At 35.8% G+C, this 23,743-nt stretch overlaps 1 protein-coding gene across 1 annotated transcript in view; it reads left to right on the forward strand.

The window, feature by feature from the left end:
* PIK3C2G (phosphatidylinositol-4-phosphate 3-kinase, catalytic subunit type 2 gamma) overlaps positions 1–23,743 on the forward strand; it is a 576,625-nt gene that overhangs the window by 10,230 nt on the left and 542,652 nt on the right. The window contains exons 3-4 of the mRNA XM_006888484.1: positions 7,455–7,612; positions 13,607–13,721. Coding sequence (XP_006888546.1) covers positions 7,455–7,612; positions 13,607–13,721 — 273 coding nt within the window. The remainder of the gene's footprint in view (positions 1–7,454; positions 7,613–13,606; positions 13,722–23,743) is intronic.

Here is a 23,743-nt window from a genome sequence, read left to right on the forward strand (position 1 = left end):
CCCAGTCACTGAATCAATCCACCTCATAGAGGGCCTTCCTCTCCTGCGCCGTCCCTCCACCCTCCCAAGCATGATGTCCCTCTCCAAGGACCGGTTTCTCCTCACTACATGTCCAAAGTAAGTTAGACGGAGCCTCCTTTATCAACTAAGCTAATTATTATTGTTATGTTCCCTTAAGTTGCCTGCGACTCCTATGACCCTATGCACAATAGCTATGAACTCTGCTGTTTCCTGAGCCAATCTCCCTGTCTTCGATACACTTGCCCCTATTACTCTAATCACAGTGTCAATCCATGTCATCCAGGGTCTTATTCTTCTGCATTATTCCTCCACCCTTCCAAGCATGATTTCTTTCTTCAAAGACTGGCCACTTTGTTAGCATAAACTTACCTAGTGTGATCTAAAGGAACCACAATGAATAATACGGGAAATTTCAAGGGTTTATGCACTTCTAATTGTCAAAGGTAAAGGCCAGAGTTCTCTTTGGGTAAGATAAAAATTTTGGATACATATATTTAAGTTAAAGATCATGTGCACATTGACTAATATTATATAGTAAATACTAAATTATAATGCTTCTTAATTAGAATTTAGGAAACACTGGTGACCTAGTGGCAAGAAGCTGTGCTACATTCCCAAAGGAAGTTCAAATCCACCAACTGCTCTGAGAAGGATGGGCAATCTCTTCCCATACGATGAACTGCCTCTAAAAACCAGAGGGTCAGCTATGAGTTGGTTCTGACACTTTGGTACATAACAACAACAGTAATTAGAATTTAAGTCTAAAATTTTGTTATAGGCTATAGCAAAGAATGGTCTTTCACTATGAGCTAAAAGTAGAGAGAGGCCCATATCTTATCCCAAACAACAGTTTCAAACTACTGTTCAGCAGTAGCAACACGGTTTTAGAACATCATACAAACCAAATTCACTGCTCTCAAATATGTGTTCTCACTCAGAGCTACTGGGTTTCTTGGGCTGTAAATCTTTATGGAAGGAAACCACCCAGCTTTGTCCTAAAGACTGGTGGAGTTTCACCACTGAGCTTATGGTTAGCCACTCTATATGGCACTTACTACACCAAAAGGGCTCCTTGGGAACCTGATGCTCAAAAATCAAGCTCACTGCTCTTGTTCGTTCTGACTCCAAGGAACCCTCCATTGTACTTCCTTTTTAAAGGTCAAAAGTCAAGATATGTTTATTAGAAAGTTATTTCTCATAGATGGGATGGACCTTTCCTGTTGGAAAGGAAATGTGGAGGTTGCTCAACTAGCAAATTAAACAAAGGAATGCATATTTGTTCTTTAAGAAATAATGTGGAGAAAGCCTCTTGAATGTATTTCTGAGGCTGAAAATTTTAACAGGAGGAAACTGGTCAGTCTTCTGTGGAGCATCTGGTGCTTTCGAACTGCTGAAGATGCATGGTCTTAAGTAAGCAGGACATCTCATTGAAGATTATTCTACCAGATTGGAAGGAAAGTTTGAAAGGCCGTCCCAAGGCCTAACTATTGGAAAGGCTTGCACTGCAACTAGCAATTTATATTTTAACAATGTTATCTGATATATTCTATGCCAAAATGGATGAATTTATACTTACTAATTTTTAGTTCCTTGAAGGAGAGGATGTATATACAGAAGGAAGATCAAAGTGAAATTGATGTCTTTGAATTATAGTGTTGGCAAAGGGTATTGAATATACTACGGACTGTGGAAAGAACAAATCTGTCTTGGAAAAAGTACACTACATCCTGCTCGCTGGCACTCTTACATCTGTGGCAACAGTACAGTAATGGCTAAGTTTAAGAACCAAACCATGTACAACCAATCCCAAAGATGGCACAGAAATGGCATCAAGAAACCCCAATCAGAACTGTTTGAATCTCTTAAGGGGGTAGATCCCAAATTCCTGAGGAACTTACATTTTGCCATGAAGCACAACAAAAAGGGCCTAAAGAAGATGCAAGGCAACAGTGCCAAGGGCATGGATAAACACACTGAAGCTGGAAAGATTCTTGTTAAGCCCAGAGAGGTCTAGCCAAGGACTCTAAGGAGTGTCAACCACAAACTAAGCCCACTCACCTGCATTGCTCATCTTAAACTTGCTTGGGCCTGACTTGCTAAGAAACTTGAGCTTTGCCTGCCAAAAGCCAAAGCTAAGGCTGAAAGTAAGCCAAAACTCCAGTAAAGTCCTCAATTCAAGAGCCAGCTAAGGCTTCAGCTTTAGTTCCATCTCCAAGTCAGGGTCTCAAACACACAAAGGCTCTATAGTTCTCTATCTGAGGATAGAAAGACTGGCTTGATCTCCTGGACTGCCATCTGCATTAGGCTGTTGTCTTCCTGAGCTGTTTGTACAAATAAATCCTAGAGGCTGGGATTGTGGAGGAGGGAGAAAAAGTACAGAGTGCTCTTTAGAGGATGGTGAAATTTCTTACAAACTGTGGACAAGTTATGAAGAGGGGCCAGTCCTTGGAAAAGGACATCATGCTTGGCAAAGAAAAGGTCAGAAAAGAGAAAACTACCCTTAACAAGGTGGATTGACACAGTGACTGCAACAATAGGCTTAAGGACAGCAGATATTGTAAGGATGATGTAGAATGGTGCAGTTTTTGATAGGTTGTACATATGCTGCCTTGAGTTGGAGTCATTTCTATAGGACCGAACAACAATAACAACATATATAGAACTACTTCCCTGGCTTAGCTATACTTCAGCATATGCTAATAGGCAAGAATGCTGCAATAATACATAAGATAACTGAATGTATAATATATTATTTTCCAATTAGGAATGTCCTTAGGAAATGTAGATATCACATGTAAGCAAGATTCTACTAAAGATTGTCCAAAACGACTGGAACAGAGACCTGGCAGAAGTAGAGGCTGGGTTTAGAAGAGGCTGTGGTACAAGGGAGATTATAGCTAATGTTAGATGGATCTTTGCTGACAACAAGGAGTACTGGAGAAATATCTATCTTTATTTCACTGATTACGTAAAGGCACTTGACTGTAACAAACTGTGGCTGACTCTGAGAAGAATGGGAATCCTAGAACACTTGATTGTGCTAATGTGAAACCTATGCTTGGACCAGGAGGCAATCAACAGAACAGAGCAAGGAAACACTTCATGGTTCAAAATTGGGAAGGGTGTATGCCAGGGATGTGTACAATCTCCATATCTTTTCAATCTATATGCAGAACGGATTATGTGGGAGGCTGGGCTGTATGAGGAGAAATGTTGCATCAGGATTAGACGTAGACTCATCAACAACCTGTGTTATGAAGATGACACAACCCTGCTTGCTGAAACTGAGGAGGACCTGAAGCGCTTGTTGCAAGAAGGTCAAGGACTACAGTCTTCAATATGGATTGAAACTCATTATCAAGAAAGCAAAGATTATGACCACTGGACTCATTGACAGCATCATAATGGATGGTGAAGAGATTGAGATTGTAAACAGCTTTAGTTTGTTTGGTTCCACATTCAACACTCTTGGTATGAGCAGGCAGGGAATTAAAAGACATATTGCATTGGGAAAGTCTGCTGTCAGAGACCTCTCCAAACTACTGACAGGCAATGATGTCAGTTTGGAGACTAAGGTGTGCCTGATACAGGCCATGACCTTTGCAATCACTCAATATGCATCAGAGAGCTGACAATGATTAGAGATGATAGGAGAATTGATGCCTTCGCGCTGTGATGGTGGTGAACAGTATTGAATATACCATGGACTGCTAAGAGAATGAACAGGTATTTCTTGGAGAGGGTAAAACCAGGCTGTTCTTTGGAGGCAAGGATTCTAAAGCTTTGTCTAACATACTTTGGACGTATAGCAAGGAGGGACCGGTCCTTGGAGAGGGACATCATGCTTGGGAGGGTGGACGACAATGCAGGAGAGATAGACCCTCGATGAAATGGATTGATTCAGTGACTAGAGCAATGGGGGTAGGTGTGTCAGAGACAATAAAATTGGCACAGGATAGAGCTGGGTTTAGGGCTGTTGTCCATAGGGTCACTATGGGTTGCAGGTGACTCAACGGCACATAACAACAAAAACACACACATAAGAATAACAGTAACTACTCACCAAAGTGTTTTAAATATCTCTTTCTCTCATTGCTATCTCTTTTAAACTTACTCAAATCTGACCATCTTTTGGATTTCTAAGGCTGTAAATTATGGCAGGATGAGATATCCTGTGGCTCCCTTAGAGCAGTTGGCGGGTTTGTATTGCTAAAGAAACGCAACCTTTGGATTAGCAGTGCAGCTCTCTACAGACTAAGACACAAGAGCTCACTTAAAGTTACCTAGCTGTCAGTAATTTGGGGATATTATACAAATGGCCATGAAACACTGGTATATAAATGATTTGCTTCTAATAACATATGGTTATAATTATGATCTTGCATATTTTATTGCTTTATACTCTGCAAAATTTTTGTACGTCTTTTGTTCATTCTCACAATAAACTTTTGAAGTAGATATTAATCTATTTTGTGCATATAATTGGTCAAATAACTTCCCCTAACCACAAAACTACTAAGTGGAAGAGTCAAAAGTTATGTCCCAACCTACTGGCTCCAAGAATAAATTATTTTACAATTCATTGTTCAAAATGTATAGGTGACTTCTAGATTAAATTATTTAAATATATCCAGTTCTTTATGTCTTAAGAAAATAGAGAATCGAGAATGGAGCTTACTAACTTAATAGAAAAAAGAAAATTTATTTACCAAATTCCAATTTCTTTAATGAAACCATGCTCAATCACTTCCAGTCTGGGAAAGTTAAGCCAGAGGGTAAACCAGAGAGGAGAGTAAACATTAAAAGCAACATGAATAATACAACTAAAAATGTAAATTGGCTTATTGTGTCTTATTTTAACTATTTTAAAGTTTTGTAATTGAGAATATATAAAACAAAACTTGCACAAGTTCAACAGTTTCTATATAGACAATTCAGTAATACTGATTACCCTCTTTGAGTCGTGTAGGCTTTCTCATCCTTCTTTTCAAGATTGTACCTCCTCTAATAACATATGCACATTGCTTCTAAAGATTTCTATACAATCTTACAAGTTACTTTCATCACTCTGGTCCACGTGAATAATTCTTTAAAAAGCATAATGCTAAATACACCACTCTCAAAAAATAGAACTACCATAAAGAACTCAACAAATATTTTAAAGAATTAAACCACACAATAAACCAACTTGACTTCATAGATACGTATAGGCTAATGCACCCCAAAAAGCACCTTCTTCTTCAATGTTCATGGAACGTTCTCCAGAAAAGATCACATTTTAGGTTACAAAGCAAGCATCAATAAATTAAAAAACAAATAGTACAAAGCATCATCTCAGAACACAATGCTACAAAATTAAAAATTAATAATAACAGAATAAAGGAGAAAAAAAACCCTATATACTTGGAAGCTGAATAACACCTTGTTTGAACTTGCGGGTACTAGACAAAATAAAAAAATGAAACTAAAAAGTTTCTTGAAACAAATGACAATGAAAACACAACTTACCAAAACCTCTAGTAAACAGCCAAAGTAGTAATCAAAGGTCAATTTACAGCAATAAGCAAACACATGATAAAGCAAGGAAAAAAATGTAATTGACTCTCTAACTCAACATCTCAAAAAAACTAAAAAGAACAGAAAGAAAACATGATACCCCCTAAAAAAACTGAAATGATAAAAATTAGGGCAGAAATAAATGAAATGGAAAACAGAAAAACAAAACTATCAATAAAACTAGAAGTTGGTTCTTCAAAAAAGGTCAATAAAATAAATAAAATAAAAAATAAAAACCACTTGCAAAACTAACAAAAAAAGGACAAAAATAATCTGAATAAGAGAAGAAATATGTCACAACAGAACCAACTAAAATAAAAAGGTGAACAATGGAATATTATGGAAAAAATATAAGCAAATATGAAAACCTAGACGAAATGGACAAATACTTAGACACTTACCACGTACCTAAACTGACACAGACTGAAATAGAACACCTGAACAGATCTATTAAAAAAGAAGAAACTGAGAAGGTAATAAAGCAACTTCCAAGCAAAAAAAGTCCTGAATCAGATGTTTTTATGAGTGAATTTTATCAAACATTCAGAGAAGAACTGCCACCAATTCTACATGAAGTATTTCAGAAAATAGAAAAAGATGGAATTATCCCAGACTCATTTTATGAAGCAAATATATCCTTCATAACAAAGTCACTAAAATAGATAACTATAGGTCAATATCCTTCCATAACATTCTATTTACAGCCTCTAAAAAAAACCCTGGAAGCTGAGCTTTATGTCAGTCCCAACTCAAAGGCACATTACAAAACAACATTCCTTATTCATTTTCTCTGATGCTCTAGTAGTTATTGTTTCGAACTAGGTGTACAGTAGATAGTCTAAAGAATGGTCTGCTGCTCTTATTCTGAGTATAATTGTAACCTGACAAGGCCTGCTGTCGTTGTTTGTTGTAGTTAAGTGCCATTGAGTCACCTGCAATTCATAGCAAACATATCTACATTAGCTCTGAACCCTGCCCTATCCTTAGCCAATCTCATCATCTCTGTTATACTTAATCCCCTTTCTCCAGTCACTGAGTCAATCTATCTCATCCTGGATCTTCCTCTCCTGCAGTGTCCCTCCACCATTCCAAATATGATATCCTTCTCCAACAACTGGTCACTCCTGGCTGGCCATGTGCCCAAAGTATGTGAGAGGGATCTTCATATACCTTGCCTCCAGGGAGATATGTTCAACACTCTTTTTCAATACCACAACACAAAGACATCAATCCTTCTTCTAGCATCCTCCATTATTGTCTAGCTCTCTGATGCATAGCAAGGAATTGTGAAGGCCATGGCCTGTATCAGGCACACCTTAATCTCCAGACTGACAACATTGCTCTTCAGTACTCTAGAGAGGTCCTTAACAGCTTTTTGATCTTCTGACTGCTGATGCCAAGAGTGTTGACTATGGAACCAAGAAAGATGAAGCTATTAACGGTCTCTGTCTTTTCTTGTTCTATCTTGAAGCTGCCAATTGGCCTAGTGGTGAGTATCTTTGTCTTCATGATATTGATCTTCAAATGAGTGTCAATACATTTTGAAGACCACAGTCCTTGATCTTCTGCAACAAAAGTCTCATATTCTCTGCAATTTTAGCAAGCAAGGCTGTAACATCTGCTTAGCAAAGGTTGTTGATTAGTCTTCCTCCAATCCTGATTACTCTTAGTATAATTGTTATCTCTGCCCATCTGGTCTAGTTTACCATGTAGGAGGTATACACAGGTCAGCAGTTGACATTACATTATGTTCACATTTTAAATATTTTAGTGCAAAACATTATATGAAATTTCTTAATATTATATTATAGAAGTGATTTTTTAAATGGCTTCTTACAGATTTTGTGCTAAATCTTTTCCTTGCATCTATTTTTCAGAATAAGAGCCATATACCTTGCTGCTGACACCCGTTCTAACTCCGGGAGGATCTGGAGTATTATTACAGCATTTCCATATCAGCTCTTTTCCAACACTAAATTTAATATAAATATTTTTAATGGTAATTCAACACAACCGCTTCATCTTATGCCATATGGTGAGCAAACTTGCAAATAACTCTGAAAATCTACATAAAGTTATTATGGTTTGTGCAGCACTGAGGCCACAGAATGAAATCATTAGCAGAAAAGAAAAGGAAAGGAAAAACATTATTAGCTACTGTTTTGCCCTCAAGTGAAATAAAAAGGAAAGCAGCTGGAAGCCTTTTGTTGACACTGGGGAGAAGGGCAGAAACCACTGCTTCTGAGCTCTACTCACATCACTCCCCCTCAGGACACCTACATTCCTGCTGTGAAATGCTTAATAGCAAATATACCATATTTAGCATATTAAAAAGCTGAATTTCAAACACATTCTAGATAATAATGACACATACATGTGAAATGGATGTTCATATTCATTAACAACAATTTCATTCAAATGTAAATAAAGTGTGAGCTGAAATAGGCCTTGAACAATGAGCATCTGCTCCCACTATGGCAAGTGCACCCAGCTGCCTTGCAGTCTTAGCAGACCCCTGGACTCTGAGTCACTGGAAGGAATCCCAGGAATTTGTATTATCAGTTTTACCAGGTTATTATTTATCTAAGGTCTGACAGCATTCAAGGTCATTGAAGTTCTAACAGCATACTCTTCCAAAACCATTTTAACAGTCATGGAAGAACACATAGGACTGGACACAGTCTTGTTCTGTTACACAGACGATCATTATAAGCTGGAAACAGAAACTTAAAACAGTTTCCTGTTTGTTGGCATGTAAGACTCATTTTTGCTGTTCTATCAGTCTACCTCATTGAGAAGTTCCCTAGCTTTCACTGGACCTCAGCTTTACCAAATCTAATGGCTTTATCAAGGAACTGATCTTTCCTGATGATGTGTTCAAAATAAGCAAGTCAAAATCTTACTATCCTTACTGCTAAAGGACATTCTTGTATTTCTCTTAGAACTTTAGTCAGTTCACATGATATTCTTTACCAGTTTTCTTCTTTAATTTTTACCTACCTAAGAGGAATTTCTTCATAGCAAAGCATTGTTTCCTGACACTTAATAATGTATTCTTTCTTTTATTCATTTATTATTCCTATTATTGGTTTACAGTTTTCTTCCTTACTCTACAAACATAGGCAAGTAAGATAATATGTTTGATACATTTCATTATTGTTGTTTGTTGTTAATTGCTGTGAAGCATGACTCATTGCAACTTTATGAACAAAAGACATACTGCCTTTCCATAACTATCAGAGTTTCTCCAAGTTCAAAGAGATTCCAGGAGTATGTGGTTTAGGAAGCAGATGCCACTGCTGCTTCCAAACCTGTTTTACTATTGGGAGCTGCATCAACACTATCCATATTGGGAAACCATTATGGTATTTGATACCAATGGCACAAGTTTCAGGATCACAGCAAACCCAGATTACTTCATACAGCACATTGACAAGGAGTGATGTACAATGTGGAAGAGTGTTCCTTCAGATATAACAACACTAGACCCATTTAGCAGTGGTTAAGTCTCCAAGTCGAGTACAACTCATATTCACCCTTGCACAAAAGTCCTGAACTCTGTTCTATAATTTAACATCATTTCTGTATGTTTACCTGGTTTAGGATGTGGATGCCACTCGTGTTTCCCATCCTGAATCAATCTGGAAGCTCTTCTAACTGATAAAATACATTAGAGCCATTTTATATGATACTAACAAAGTAAACTCCTGCTGGTTCATAAAAACAAACAAAGAAGCAACCTAAACCCAACATTTTAAGAGTACAGTGAACTCTTAAGGAATTTGGAATTAAGAGTTCAGAAAGAACATTAGGAATGTACTTAAAGTAAAACTGAACATATTCTTCAAAATTTCAGTATGTCTTTTACCTCACCCTCTCACTGAATAGTTGTTTCTCATGCTTCTCTTGCTCTCTGCTGACTCACTTACTCAGCTTCTCTATAATATGTAGATTTCTGTGCTATTTGACCAGTCACCTAAAGACAAAGTCAATCTCTCTGCTGTATTGAAGAAAGAGCTCTGAAGGGTGTAGTCTATAGGGTGTTGTGCTGCTAACAAAAAAGATGTGCATGTCTGGTTATTTAATCCACCAGGGGTAGCGTCCTCCTCTTGTGATTTGCAGGCTGGAAAAGCTGTTAGAAGGTCACTTGGAGTCAGAATGAAATCCACTCAAAGGCAATGAGTGTGAGTTAGGTCAAATTCCAAATCTTTAAAGAATTCTGATTGCTTAGTCCATATCAGGTGTCTTGTACCTATGACGGAACCAGACAGAGGTCTTGGTATATTGCATTCAGAGACAGGGATGCCACTTACATTTCTCCAAATTGCATCTTTGAATATATATCTCTAGATATTCCTTTGGGGAGTTCCTGTGGCCTAGTGATAAGGAGTTTCATTCACTGCCAAACCAAAGACAGGTGGTTCTAATCTATCAGCCCCTCCATGGAAGCAACTTCTCCTGTACAGTTTACAGTCACTGAAAACTGCTTGTGCATTAGGTATGTGTTGTTTCTGATTGGATGGCATAGAATAACAAAATATTGCTTTGTGAATTTACCAAGCCATAACCAAGGTTTGTGGGTGGTTTTGGGTTGTTTATTTTTTTAATTTTCACATTTATTACATGATTCAATAAAGCAATTTTGTTGTTGTTGTTTTGTTTGAGTCAAAACTAGCGCATTCATAGTTGGACACACCAGTGTGTTTTCAGAGACTTTAAAACAATTGCTTATCTTTTATCAGCAGTTTTTGCATTCAAACCCATGCCTTAGGGTTAATAGTACAACTTCTTATCATTAGGCCAACTTTGAGCAATAATACCAAAACACTGCAGTAAATATAAGTCATTAAAAAATATGTCATGCTGAGAAAGAAGAGTCAGAGAAAGAAAAGAACACCATCAATAAAAGGGACTGGAACAACGGCCATATCAGAGACAGTGTGGACAATGCAGGATTGAGCAAACCAAATTCAGATCTGTTGTTCATTGGGTCACTATGAGTCATAGACAACTTATGGCGCCTAACAATAATTTATTAGTTCTTACGAATAACGAAATATACTGCCACATTTTTCTCTTATGTGCTGAGTAGTTGGTGTATTTGAGCAATCAATCTTTCAGTTAACAGTTGAGTATGTTAACCACTATACTGTCAAGGTGTTGTTTGAACTATAGTAACCTCACAAGGCTAGTCTAATGCAATATAGCAAGTAAAAGAGAGGATGAATAAAAGAATTTTACCCAAAGATAACATTGTTTCCCCAAGAGAGACAAAATTGAGTCATTTATGAAGAGCAGCTACTTAGAACAAGAAATTCTTTTTTGATAAATTTTTATTCTCAATTCCAAACTTGCTCTAAAATCCAACTTTTTTCCCATTTAGCTTTATTTTTTGTATCCCCTCTCCTTCCCTCCTCCCTCTCCAAGTTCATCTTTTTTTAAAAAATATTCATTCATGTTGCATAGTTACTTAAATTCTCTCTCTTCCCTGAGTCCTAATTTCAATGATATACCTCTTGTTCTGGGATGTTTTATGAATAATGCCTAATCATATATTCCTTTTAAACAGTTCTTTTCTTCACCTGTTCCAATGCAATGGTCATTATTTATCCACTCTTATCCTAAGACATACTTATCACAGTCCTTTTGAGACTGAGAGATTTCACTCAGCATGATGTTGTGTAATGTTTTACCAGTTCATTTTTTTCAGTATTACATATTATCCCATTACATGACTATAGCATAGTTTTTCTATCCATTCATTTGCTGACAAGCAATTTACCTTTAGATTTAAGTGATCCATTTTTGGAATTAATAATTTAAAGGCTGTTAGTGACTTCTCAAGTGTTATACATAGAAAGACATTTGTAAGAGATAAAAGAGTAAATGGTATCACCAAAATGAATTTATCACTCATTGAAGAAGTTTGACAGTAAAAGGAAGACTAAAGGAAAGGAAGTAGTTTAAAGAAATAGAATGTATGAAAGAGAGATTTTATTGGGGTTTAAAATGTTAATAGAATACAGTTCAGAATAGCAGAAAGCATCTTAGAGTACCCCATCTAATGCCATCCAGACAATTCTGAGTCATAGTAACTCTCATTAACATTATATTTTATAAGCCAGTACTCAATTACAGAAAACAGTCCACTAAGATCAGTGCAATTGAATATTTGCAACATATTGGACAAAGTTTTGATTGTTGGGGCCATCACACTGCACTTGATTTCACTGGCTTGGATCACAAGATAACTTTCAAAGTCTGAGCAAATATATAAACTCATTACCACTAAGGCAAGTCTTACTCATAGATACGTAAGAGGATAGTGTAGCATTTTCCCACAGGCTTAATAAGGCTGCAAATCTTAAGGAAGCAGACTGTTGCACCTTCTTCTCCTAAAGGAGAAGGGGCAGGTAGCACTTTAGTTTCAAATCTATGGCAATGACTTTTTTGAGTTTATACGTATGGTAATACATCTAAAGACCTTGTATAGTAAACACTCAGTAAAATATAACTTCTATTATTATTGGAGTCCTGGGCAGTGCATCTGGTTAAGCACAGTCAGTGGTTCAAACCAACCCAAGGATACCTCTTGGGTTCACCATGAGTCAGAATCAACTTGATTCAGCTCAAAAAACAAGATTATTATTTTCATACCCAGTAATAATTTTCAATAATAAAGAATAACACAATATATTGAGCATATTTATCTTATAATAATTTCCGGTTAGATTTCCAAAAGATGTAAACCATACTATTAAGAACACCTTTTAATGCAAAAGAAAAGTAGGTCCCAGAAGTAAAATAATTTGTCTAAATAAACAAAGGCAAATAGTGCCAAATACTACTTCTGTTGTCATTATTGTTGAGTGTTGTTTAATCAGAACTGACTCATAGCTATCCCTCCAGTGGATTTGCAGAGGCTTTGAATGGCACAGGAGGAGACTGCCCCACAGAGAAGATGCTGAATTCAAATCATCTGCCTTTTGGTTGACAGTGCAGCTCCTTATCACCTTGCAATCCAGAGTACCCTTTACTATTTCTAGGTCTTGGTAAAATAAGCAAAAAACACTCCCTGAAATTGACTGTGTTTGAGTTGATTCCAACTTGCAACTACCTCAATTAGATTTCCAAGACTAAATGTTTATGGGACGAGATGGTCCATCTTTCTGCCATGGAATTGCCTACACTTAGAATTGCTGACTTTTCAGTTGATAATGCAAGGCATACACCACTGGGGCTCCAGTCTTGGCTACTCAAAAGCTCTGACTCAAGGTGAGCCTTCATCAGGTTTCCAAGCCTATAAATCTTAGTGGGAGGAGACTGCTCTTTCTCTCAAGGAGATAATAGGTTTTCTCCAAAATACTAAAGGCGCCCAGCCTTTTGATTAACAGCACTATACACCCTGTGCACTATATACCACAAGAGTTCCTTAGGTCTTGGTAGTAGATTTTTAATAATTAATTATAAGCCACGTTAAAGCATCATTTTAATATTGTGGTATGAATTTGATTTTAACTAATATTAATACTCTGAAAATATTCCAGTTGACTAAAAATATTTTTATTATGATGGTCCCTAGTTAATTAAAAATATTTCTATAATGAAGGTACATTTGGAATGTATAAGTCTTATTTAAACTAAAATTGAGTAAGAAAATCCTGAATCCTTTGCCTGGTATGGGTTAAACATTACTGTGTCCCTAATAGTAACCACACTTTAAAAAATTTTAAAAAAAGAAATACAGCTCTCCAATGTGCACCATTGTATTGATTTTACATGAAAAAGACATTGTTAGCTTTATTATATTCTATGGAAACAAAATTCAATTAAAGAAAATTTTCATTTAAAAAAACACAGCCCACATAACCAGATTAGCAAGTGTGATGCATCTCAATTTAATTCCTCTTGATGGAGCTAGATAGTTACAATAGTTTAGAATGTTCTTAAGTTTTTCCATATGAAACAACTTTTCTCCAGTCAAAATAAAATAACTTCTTAAATTATATTATCTGTCTTATTTTTTTAGCTAATTGTCTCGTCCAGGACTTAATTGTAGAAATCCTACATTTTTATGCAAATGACCAGTTGTTCCCCAAAGATCACCTTCTAAGTATATGTGGCTCTGAAGAATTTTTACAGAAGTAAGTATCTCATTGTTATTGTTTAATGGCATTGATATCTTTGCATGTGTTAATGTTCCTGCTTGTTCTATTCCTGCTAAAACAGACTTTGTACAACTGAACACCCTCATAACTAGCAAAATGAAATCTACTTTACTACTTTAAAGTCAATTTTAAATGTTATCAATAATTTTTAATCTTCTTATTTTGTGCATTTTATAGTAGTAAGTATTTAAAAATTCCATACTAGAGTGTCCAATCATCTCAATTGTCCAAGTCAGAAGGTTTCTAGTGTATGGGGCTTTCAGTTTTAAGACATAGTATTTGAGTGCTTAGAAACATCTAATGTCAAGAAAGTAGACCAGACTTTAGGAAAATGGGCGTGTTTTGATGATCAGTTGTTAGGGGCGGGCATTGGAAGCCCTGGACATAGGTAAGAGCTCTTAGGGACAGTGACAATGGAACAGACCTCAAATTCTGAAACCTCAACATCTGTGGTGGGTGGGGGGAAGGGATGGGAGAATTGTATACTAATGAAGGAATTTTTTCTTTCTTTCTTTTTTCTTTTCTGAGAGGGGAGCGAACTGGTAGGTAGGAGTGAGCAGGGAGAAAAGTGCAGCAATGAATGAATAGAAATCCAAAACCTCTGCAAATGTTTATTAAAATTAATAATTAAAAAAAAGAAAAGAAAAAATGAAAAAAAGAATAAAAATAAGAAAATGGAGGAAGAGCAATTAAGAAGAACACTTTATAATTCATAACAAGAGCAGAGATATTAGCGACTAGCAAGTGAATATACCATTAAATACTAGAAATAAGTGATATTAAGGGAGCTCTGATGGCTGTGTAAGGAGTTGCATTGCTAACCCAAAGGCTCACAGTTCTAACTCATGATCTGATTCATGAAAGTAAGATTTCTTGCCTCTCAAAAGCCACGAGAGCATCAGTTCTGTGTGGGTTTCAATTAAACAACACATGACAATAGCATATGTTTCCAGAAAGGTTCTCACAGTTTTGGAAATCTTATCTTCAGATGAAAGTAGGAGAGCTTTGGAAATCGCATAGAGATGATGATGATGATGATGATGATATTAAATAATAAAATTAACAAAACCCACCTCACTCATTAAAAGCCTCTATGGGTTAGAAATCCACTGCCATCAAGTCAATTCCAAGTCATTGCAACCTTACATTGGGTTTCTGAGACGGTAAATCTTTTTGGAAGCAGTTGCCCCTCTTTCTCCTATGCAATGGCTGATGGATTCAAACTTCTCACTGTTGATTAGCATTACAACACATAATGAGTTACACACCAGAGCTCAGGAAAAAAAAGAGGAAGATGTGGTTAATACATTGGGTTTATATGTAATATTGACTGTGTGATGGCACAGGACGGAGTAAGTTTTCATTATAGCCAAGTGGATGTAATCTAATAACAATGGCTCGAATTTTGCTCTGTAATACATTCTGTAAGCTCATTCTCACGTAAGAAAACATGATTATTCCTATTTTCCAGATGAGAAAACTGAGACTAAGAGAGTTTAAATTACTTTCTAAAGGTCATACAAATTGGAGATGCAAAATCAGTATATGAATTATTTGCAGCTCGACAAAACATCTACAGATGGAAAGGCCACTTGAAAAAAAACACACAACAAAACAAACCCCAAAAAACAACAACAAAACCCCCCAAAAACCAACAACAGCACTTCAATAGGACAAAAACATTTCATGAGATGTGTCATGTACACTATTAGTTTACAATTCAACATATAACACTTAAGATAAACATAAGAAAAGAAAGCATAATTTACAGAAAAGTTCATTTTTTACATATTGTTGTTATGTGCCGTCGAGTCACTTGTGACTCATAGCAACCCTATGTACAATAGCCCTGAAACCTACTCTATCCTGTGCCAGCCTTCTTTTCTCTGACACACCTGCCTTCAATACTCCAGTTACTGAGTCAATCCATCTCATAGAGGGTCTTCCTCTATTTCTCTGTTCTCCTAGCGTTCTAAGCATAATGTCCCTGTCCAACGACTGGTTGTCATATGAACCCTCAGGAGTCTTGCCTCCAAGGAGCAACCTGATTAGACCCCCTCCAGGATGAATGTATTTGTTCTCCTTGCAGTCCATTGTATATCCAATACTTTTCTCCAGTATCACAGCTCAAAAGCATCAATTCTCCTTTTTAATATTCTTAATGAAAAACTTAAAAAGATGATCAGGAAATGTTTAGATATAATTTAGCTGAAAAAAAAATCATCATCCCTGATGGTGACCTTTAAATATCATTCCCAAATATTTAATAGAGACACAAGGCAATTTTCTTTCTGGATCTTGAGACTATTTAAAATAAGCAAATAGGATTAAATGGAAGTCCATTCACTCTTAGGGCCACTACTTCCTTTTTTCCATTACTGTTGCTTTAACCTTCTTTGACCTCAATTTAATTATCTCTTTAAAACAGTTCTGTAATCTAGTTTCCACACCCTAAAATTGTACTCAAGGATTTAATTTTAGTAATCTTTAATGATAAATGCAAAAATTTTATTACTCTTATACAAATCTTTTCATGATAAATGAGTGGATTTGAGCTCTTCTGAAGTACAAGTTTAAAACAAATATTATACAGTCTTTAAAGTGTTTCTGAAAAAGAAAAAAAATCACTATTTCTTCTAGAGAATTACATAGTTTTTCCTCACTTTTAAGCTACCCTTACTGTCAATTCTCAAAGCCATATTTGTCAATCTCTTCTGTTCTATAAAGATGAAGATAAATTATGTTTATCTGTTAACTCAAGCAGTATTTTGATCTATTTTGGGTTAGTTAAAAGTGAATATTACTGTTAAAGTTACTAGGCTTCTTCTTGATAGTATATCTGTCTGCAGAAATAGTCATCATAAGGGAGCTCTGGTGGTTAGTGGCAAGAAGCTGCACTGTAATCCCAGAGGTGCATGGTTCAAATCTGCCAGATGCTTTGCTGAAGAATGAAGGACAATATCCTCCTATACCAGTCAGATCCCACTTGATGGCACACACACAAAATATAATAAAGTTTTCAAAAAATAGTCATCATAAGTAACTACTTGAACCATATTTTGATGATAAAACCTAGCATCCCAGTTATACACATGCCAGTCATCAGGGTCCTAACTTTGCTTCACAACTCTGTTCACGGTAAATGTGTTAATCTCTACTGTGTTGTGTCCTTAGAAAGTATTGTTATTTTAATGAATTTATCTTTACCACAGTAATAAAGTGTTCTATTAAATTCATGATCTGTAAATCAAATATATTGTGAGAAAGAAGAGTTAGGGATCCCAGGAAAAGAACTTGGCTTGTTATATTCACATTTCCAGAAGCACAGCAAGCTGTAATTTAGGACCACACTGAGGTCCTGAATTGTACTTGAGGGCAAAGTAACAATAAACTAGAATCAGACATTATTATAGGTATGATAAGCAGATTGGGGTGAACTAGGGTCCTTCAGCTTCCTGAGGATCAGATATTTTTAATAACTAGCAAGCTTACAGGGCATAGGCTATAGTCCCTTTAGGTATTGGTAACTGGACCCAGGATGATTAGGATGGATGAGGACACAGTGGCCCAGGTGGATGATAACATGATGGAGTTAGACAGTAAGATTAGTTAACTACTCAGGACAGACTAGTCTCTACCAGGGCTTCAAGGCAGTCAGGACAGCACATTTTAAGCATATTGCATTAGGTAATTTGCAAAATCCTTGAAAAGGAAGGATATGTGGATATAGATCATTATGTACATATATAAACATATAGAAGTGTGTTTGGACTGTGTCCTCAAATTTAGATGTATATACAGATTTCCTGAGGATCTGGATGTAAACAGATTCTCATCCAGTTCCTCTGATATAGGACCTGAAACCCTGCTTTCTAATAAGTTTCTAGATGATACATAAGCTGCTATTCCAAGTCTTCTTGGACAACTTACTACTTCCAAGTAACGAGATATTAGAGGCCAGGGATATTAATGACTTCAAATTTATATATTCCTAGAAAGAAATAAAATGAAACACCTCCACAGAACAGTACGTTTTATGAGAATCAAATCTAATTAACAGAGCAATTAAGATGTTTAAACATAGTAACATATTGAAAATTAAGAAAGGTCATTTCCTGAGCAATCTGAAACTCTCGTTCATAAATTAGCGTTCATTTTAATTTAGTATCATAACCCTCTTGTTTCAATTAAAATATTATAATATGCCTTCCTGTTATCTCTCTTTCTCTGATTCTCCTTCTCCCACACAAATGTTTCTACAAATACAAGATATTTACTTTAATAGCACGTCTCCATAACTGTCCCCTTCCATAGATCATGTGATATTTGCCAACTACTCAATTATATCAAATGTTATTTTTCTCAGAACTGTTTTTTAAAACAAAGTTTTGAGTAATGGAATATAATAACAAGGGATAAATAAAAAGAGAACAGAAACTTTATCAATGCTGTCTGTCACAGGATCATGCAGCTTAATGCAACACCAACAGTAATTTTAAGTATAGAATATTGAGCCAGCAAATTATAGTCAGAATGAATTAAATACAGGAATAAGAGAACACTAATATTAATGTGTTAACTAGAAAATATTAATATCTTCCATCATGTTCACTGTTTCTTAGCTCCCAAATTAATTACCAGGTGGAGATGTTTCCTTGGGAAACCATTTCCTATTATCTTATCCAGTAGACAGTATCCCTTCGGGATTATTAAGCAGCTGAGTTGGGGACAGAAAAAATAACCTCTTTTCTTTCCCAGTGAGCGTAGCAAAAATATAAGGTTATATGCATGTGCGCGCTCTCTCTCTCTCTCTCTCTCTCTCTCTCATTTCTTCAAACTCATAACATCAAATTTGTTTGTTTCCTTAATAATAATACTTATATCAAGTATGAAATCTGACAATTTTATCCCTCGTTGCCTTTATACCATGGGTAGCCATTGAGTTAAGGGCTATTGCTTTGGTTTCGGGTTAATGTGCATGAGCAATACAGGTTTTTCTGCTTATTTCTTCCTCCTATTTTATGTGATTGAAGTGGTTTCTGCTCTTTAAAAAAAATATCCTTTAAAATTTCCTTTCTCTCTCAACTTAAAAATAACTCTCTAGATCTGCTACTGTTGTCTTAAACAATAAAATGTGCTGTACTAAAAAAACTTTTGCTGGATAAGTCATGATTGAATTTGCCAGAAGTAAAGCACAAGTGAGTGTCTTTCTGCAGAAATCAAACTCCTGAACAGCCTCTGTCAAAAGTTGTGTCTAGGGCTCCGTCTAACATACTTTGGACATGTTGTGAGGAGACACCGGTCCTTAGAGAGGGACATCATGCTTGGGAGGGTGGAGGGACAGCGCAGGAGGGGAAGGCCCTCTATGAGGTGGATCGATTCAGTGACTGGGATAATTGGGATGGGAGTCTCAGAGACAGTGCGATGCAGAGTTTAGGGCCGTTGTACATAGGGTCCCTATGAGTCGCAAGCGACTCGTCGGCACACAACAACAACAACAACAACAACAACAAGATCTATCAGTTATAATTATGGCCAGATTTGTTTGAATCTTTGATTTAAAAAAAACACACACACACACAAAACCCTAACAAACCAGACATTACTTTTATTATTTAATTGACTATCAAAGGATTCTAGAATCTGAAGTCCTTTTAAAAATGTAGAGAAAGATATTCTACTGTACATAAAATTCTTACTTTGAAATAATTTTTATTATTTATTAAATTGTATATCTTCTGAAATGTTCATCTTCATTGAATAGATTGATCTGGATAGCTATTTTTGAATATAAATTTATTTTATACTGTTTTATTTACAAAGTTTATATTCTTTGTTTTTCACACCAGACTTTTCCTATTTCCTTTCCCACCCCTTCCTCCACCCATCAAACTTTGACCTATGATTACCACCCCCATTCTCACCCCTCTGCTCTCACCTTCTCCTCTTTAGATCCTCATACACATTTTACTAGTTAACTATTTCTACAATAATGGTCAGATTTGTATTTGTCCTTATGGGACTGAGTTAATTCAGCATAATGCTCTCCAGTCCCTCCCAAGTTAGGTAGTGAATTTCAAAATCATTGCTCCTCTGTGCTATGTAGTATTTTATCATGTGAGTGTGCCATAATTTCTCAATCCAATAGATATTGGGCTATTTCCATGTTTTTGAGATGGTGAATAATGCTGCTATGAACTTTGGTGTACAGGTCTCTATTTATGCCTCACTTCTCATTTTGGGGAACATTCCAAGCAGTGAAATAGCTGAGTCACATGGAAAACCCCACACTGCCTTCCAAAGTGGTGGTACCATTTTACTCCCACCAACAGTGTATGAGAGTTCTTATGTTGGATAGGATGTGGAAGGATAGGATCTGGTTAGCTTTTAGAAGTTCTCTTCTCCCTTCTGACTTGTGGTAGGGAAGAAAGATTTGACAAATGAAGGCACATATTTTATTATTTTTATTAAAAAGAAAAAGTCCTATTAAAAATTGTTGTTGTTGTTGGTTGTTAGGTGCCATCGAGTCGTACAGCGACCTGATGAACGAAAGCCCTGAGCACTGTTCGTACATAGAGTTTCTGGAGACAAGCCATTTCGAAAGTGGATGCAGCTCCTGTACCTTTAATTAAAACTAAAAACAGATCTGTTGAGAAAAACCTTTAGTTTTTTGACTATCCCAGTGACAATTCATATGAGTTTATTCTTTAAACAATTAAGTTGAAATTGCATTTCACATAAAATAAAATTCTAACAGTAATATAAAAGAAGAATTATAAACACTTTGAAAGTGATAGGTTATACTCATTAGCAAAGAAGAACACCATACATATGCCTGGGAGAAAATTAGTACCCTTTCTCTTCTAGAATCTAAGATTTAGCAAACTTAAGCAAATTATGTACCCCACATTCAGAAAAGCATCAAGATTTAAACCTACTCTGTCTGAATTTTTTGAAACTTTTTAGACTGATTTTGTGTAACGAAATAGGTGAAGGTACAATTCTTGTTCATTGATTTAACATCTATTTGTTATAAAGTTCCAAAGCTTTATGGGAATATGAGTACCATGGCATCGTTTTGGGGGCTTCTGCAGTAACAAAAATGTTTTCTATTAGTAAACCATTCATCAGCATTATTTTGGATTACTTTAATTTAGTTATATATCTCTTCCAGAGAACTTTTCCTAGACTTTTAAAGTTACTTGAGTTTCCATCTTTAATACACAACTGAAAAACAAAACATATGCCACCACCCACCTCCACACAAACTTTATTTGATTCTAACACAGTAAGTCAGCACTAGAACCAAAAGACAAATGTGAATATTGTGAATATGTCATTGTTTAAGAGAAATGCTCCATAGAAAGAGCTGTGTTTAATAAGAGTTATGAAATCTACTGGAACGAATTATGGCCTGTGAGTTTTCTGAAGTTCTGATTTGTACAAGCATCATTAACCAACAAAGTTTATAAGTCCAAAGTTGCTATTTTGTTTCTTTTCAGAACAGAAGGCAATTAAGAACAGAATGGAGGTACATAATTTAATTCTGTTACCTAGAATAATTGTAGCAGTCAAAAGACAGTATTCAGGTTATATTTGTTACTCAGGATTAAGAACTATTGGCTCTAAAATCTTGAAATTAACTGAGATCTAAATAATTTACTATGTTGTTTTTAAAAGAAAACAAAGTGATTAGCTAGAGAATTTCCTACTTACCTGTTATATTAGCCAGTATCACTTTAGTAAGACTTAAATGTGCGGTGTAAATCCTAGTTATTGAATGTTTCACATAATGCTTTCCATCAGGAGATTTATAAGAAAATTATTAAAGACTTAAATTGATATTTTTTTTCTGTTTCATTTCTCATGAATTTTCCAAACTATTTTCCAAAAATATCTTTTAGGAATTCAGTGTGTATTTTTAAAAAGGATATAAAGTTCTAGCTTAACTCTGATTTTCCTTCTGTATTGACTCTACATCTTTGTTAATTCTATTTATTTTGCTATATTATTACTTGTGTTGTGTGACTTCTGTACTTAATAGGTCAATGTGAAATTCAAGTTGTTATAAAATACTTCTTTTAGATAAAAAAATTACCTTCTAATATAATAATGCTATTTTATTTTTTCATTAAAATCCAAGTATATGTACTATGTGTAAAGGGCTATAGCCATAATCAAGGCAAAAGTCATGAGAGATAGTTGCTGTTTGGCAGATTAAGGGACACGTCTAGATAATCACCCTTCTCTATAGAAGACCATTGACTATAAGCCTTGGCTTTAGAATTTGATCTATTCTTTCTCTCCTGGTCAAGAAATTTTATTTTTATTATTCATGCGTTCTCTAAAAGGAGCATGTTAATGAACTTGGTGTTACTCGTTGTAGGAAAGAAGACATCATTAACTTCCTTTCTTGTTTGCTGTTGTTGTTGTTGTTCGTAGGTGCTATCAAGTCAAATATGACTCATTGCCATCTTTTACTTGTTGTTATAAGCCGTCGAGCCACCTGCGACTAATAGCAACCCTATGTATAACAGTCCTACACCTGCTCTACCCTGTGCCAATCTCACTGAATCTGTTGCACATACCTCCCATTACCCCAGTCACTGAATTAATCCATCTCATTGAGGGTCTTTCTCTCCTGCACTATCCCTCCGGCCTCCCAAGTATGACATCTATATCTAAGGACTTGTCCCTCTTTGCAACATGTCCAAAGTATGTCAAACAAAGCTTCAAAATCCTTGCCTTCAAGAAGCAAACTGGTTTGACCCTCTCCAGGATGAACCTATTTGTTTTCCTAGCAGTCTATGGTATATTTAATATTCTTCTTCAGCACCACGGCTCAAAGGCATCAAGTCTCCTTCTATCTTCCATAGTCATGGTCCAGCTCTCTGATGCATAGCAAGTGATTGCAAAGACCATGGCCTGTATCAGGTGCACCTTCGTCTCCAGAATGACATCATTGCTCTTCAGTACTTTGGAGAGGTCTCTGACAGCAGACTTTCCCAGTGCAATTTGTCTTTTAATTTTCTGGCTGCTGGTGCTAAGAGTGTTGATTGTGGAACCAAGCAAACTAAAGTTGTTAACAATCTCAATCCCTTCACCATCTATCACTAGCACTACCACTATTAGAAACATTTGCTGCCAAGGAACTCTTTACAGGGCTAAAAAGTAACAAAGCTATTTAAAGAGTAGTGTGCCTTATCTATGTCATGGCATTTTCAGTTATTTTCCATACTTCTGAAAGTTAGACAATAAATAAGGACTTAAAAAAATAATGGCTTTGAGTTTTTGTGTCTGGGAAAGGTAGATGATCATGAAAAAGAAGATCCTTAATGAGATAAATTGACACAGTGACTAAAATGAATTTCAGACGAAGGAGATTGTGATAATAGTACGTGACAAGGCAAGGTTCAAATCTGCTGCTTATAGGTTTTCCAATAAGAAGCAACATTTAATCCCAGTTATTTTATAAAATGAAAACATTTAGATTATAGAGTAATACTCATAAATGTGCATTGATAAGAAGTTCCTAGAGTAATGGCAATCAATATTCATGGGTTGCATACTATTAAGAAAATACTTTTTCATAATACCAATCGAAGTATCTTAATTATTTTTTTTCAGATCACTAATCTCTCTTTTTTTGAACAAATTCAAACCTTGAGTTGTTATAATCAAGGATGCTTTAATCAGAATACTAAATGGTGCAGGAAATATTAAAAGAAAATGAATATACTGAGTCACTGTATCGAAAGGAATTGGCAGACACAGAAGAATTTCATGAAACAACATGAGCAAGAGCCTATGGTGGTGAAAGAAGTTCAGGCTGCTTTGAAGGAAATGGAAAAAAAATAAGGTCCCAGGAATAGGTGGTGTACCAATTGACATCTTACAGCTAACAGATGCTGCCCTGGATGTGCTCACCAAGCTGTGCCAAGAAATCTGGAGAACAACCACTTGGCCAACTGATTGGAAGAGATCTATATTTGTTCCCA

This window comes from Elephantulus edwardii, unplaced genomic scaffold, assembly GCF_000299155.1.
Source record: "Elephantulus edwardii isolate Elephantulus edwardi_28Jun2011 unplaced genomic scaffold, EleEdw1.0 scaffold00067, whole genome shotgun sequence".
Taxonomy (NCBI): domain Eukaryota; kingdom Metazoa; phylum Chordata; class Mammalia; order Macroscelidea; family Macroscelididae; genus Elephantulus; species Elephantulus edwardii.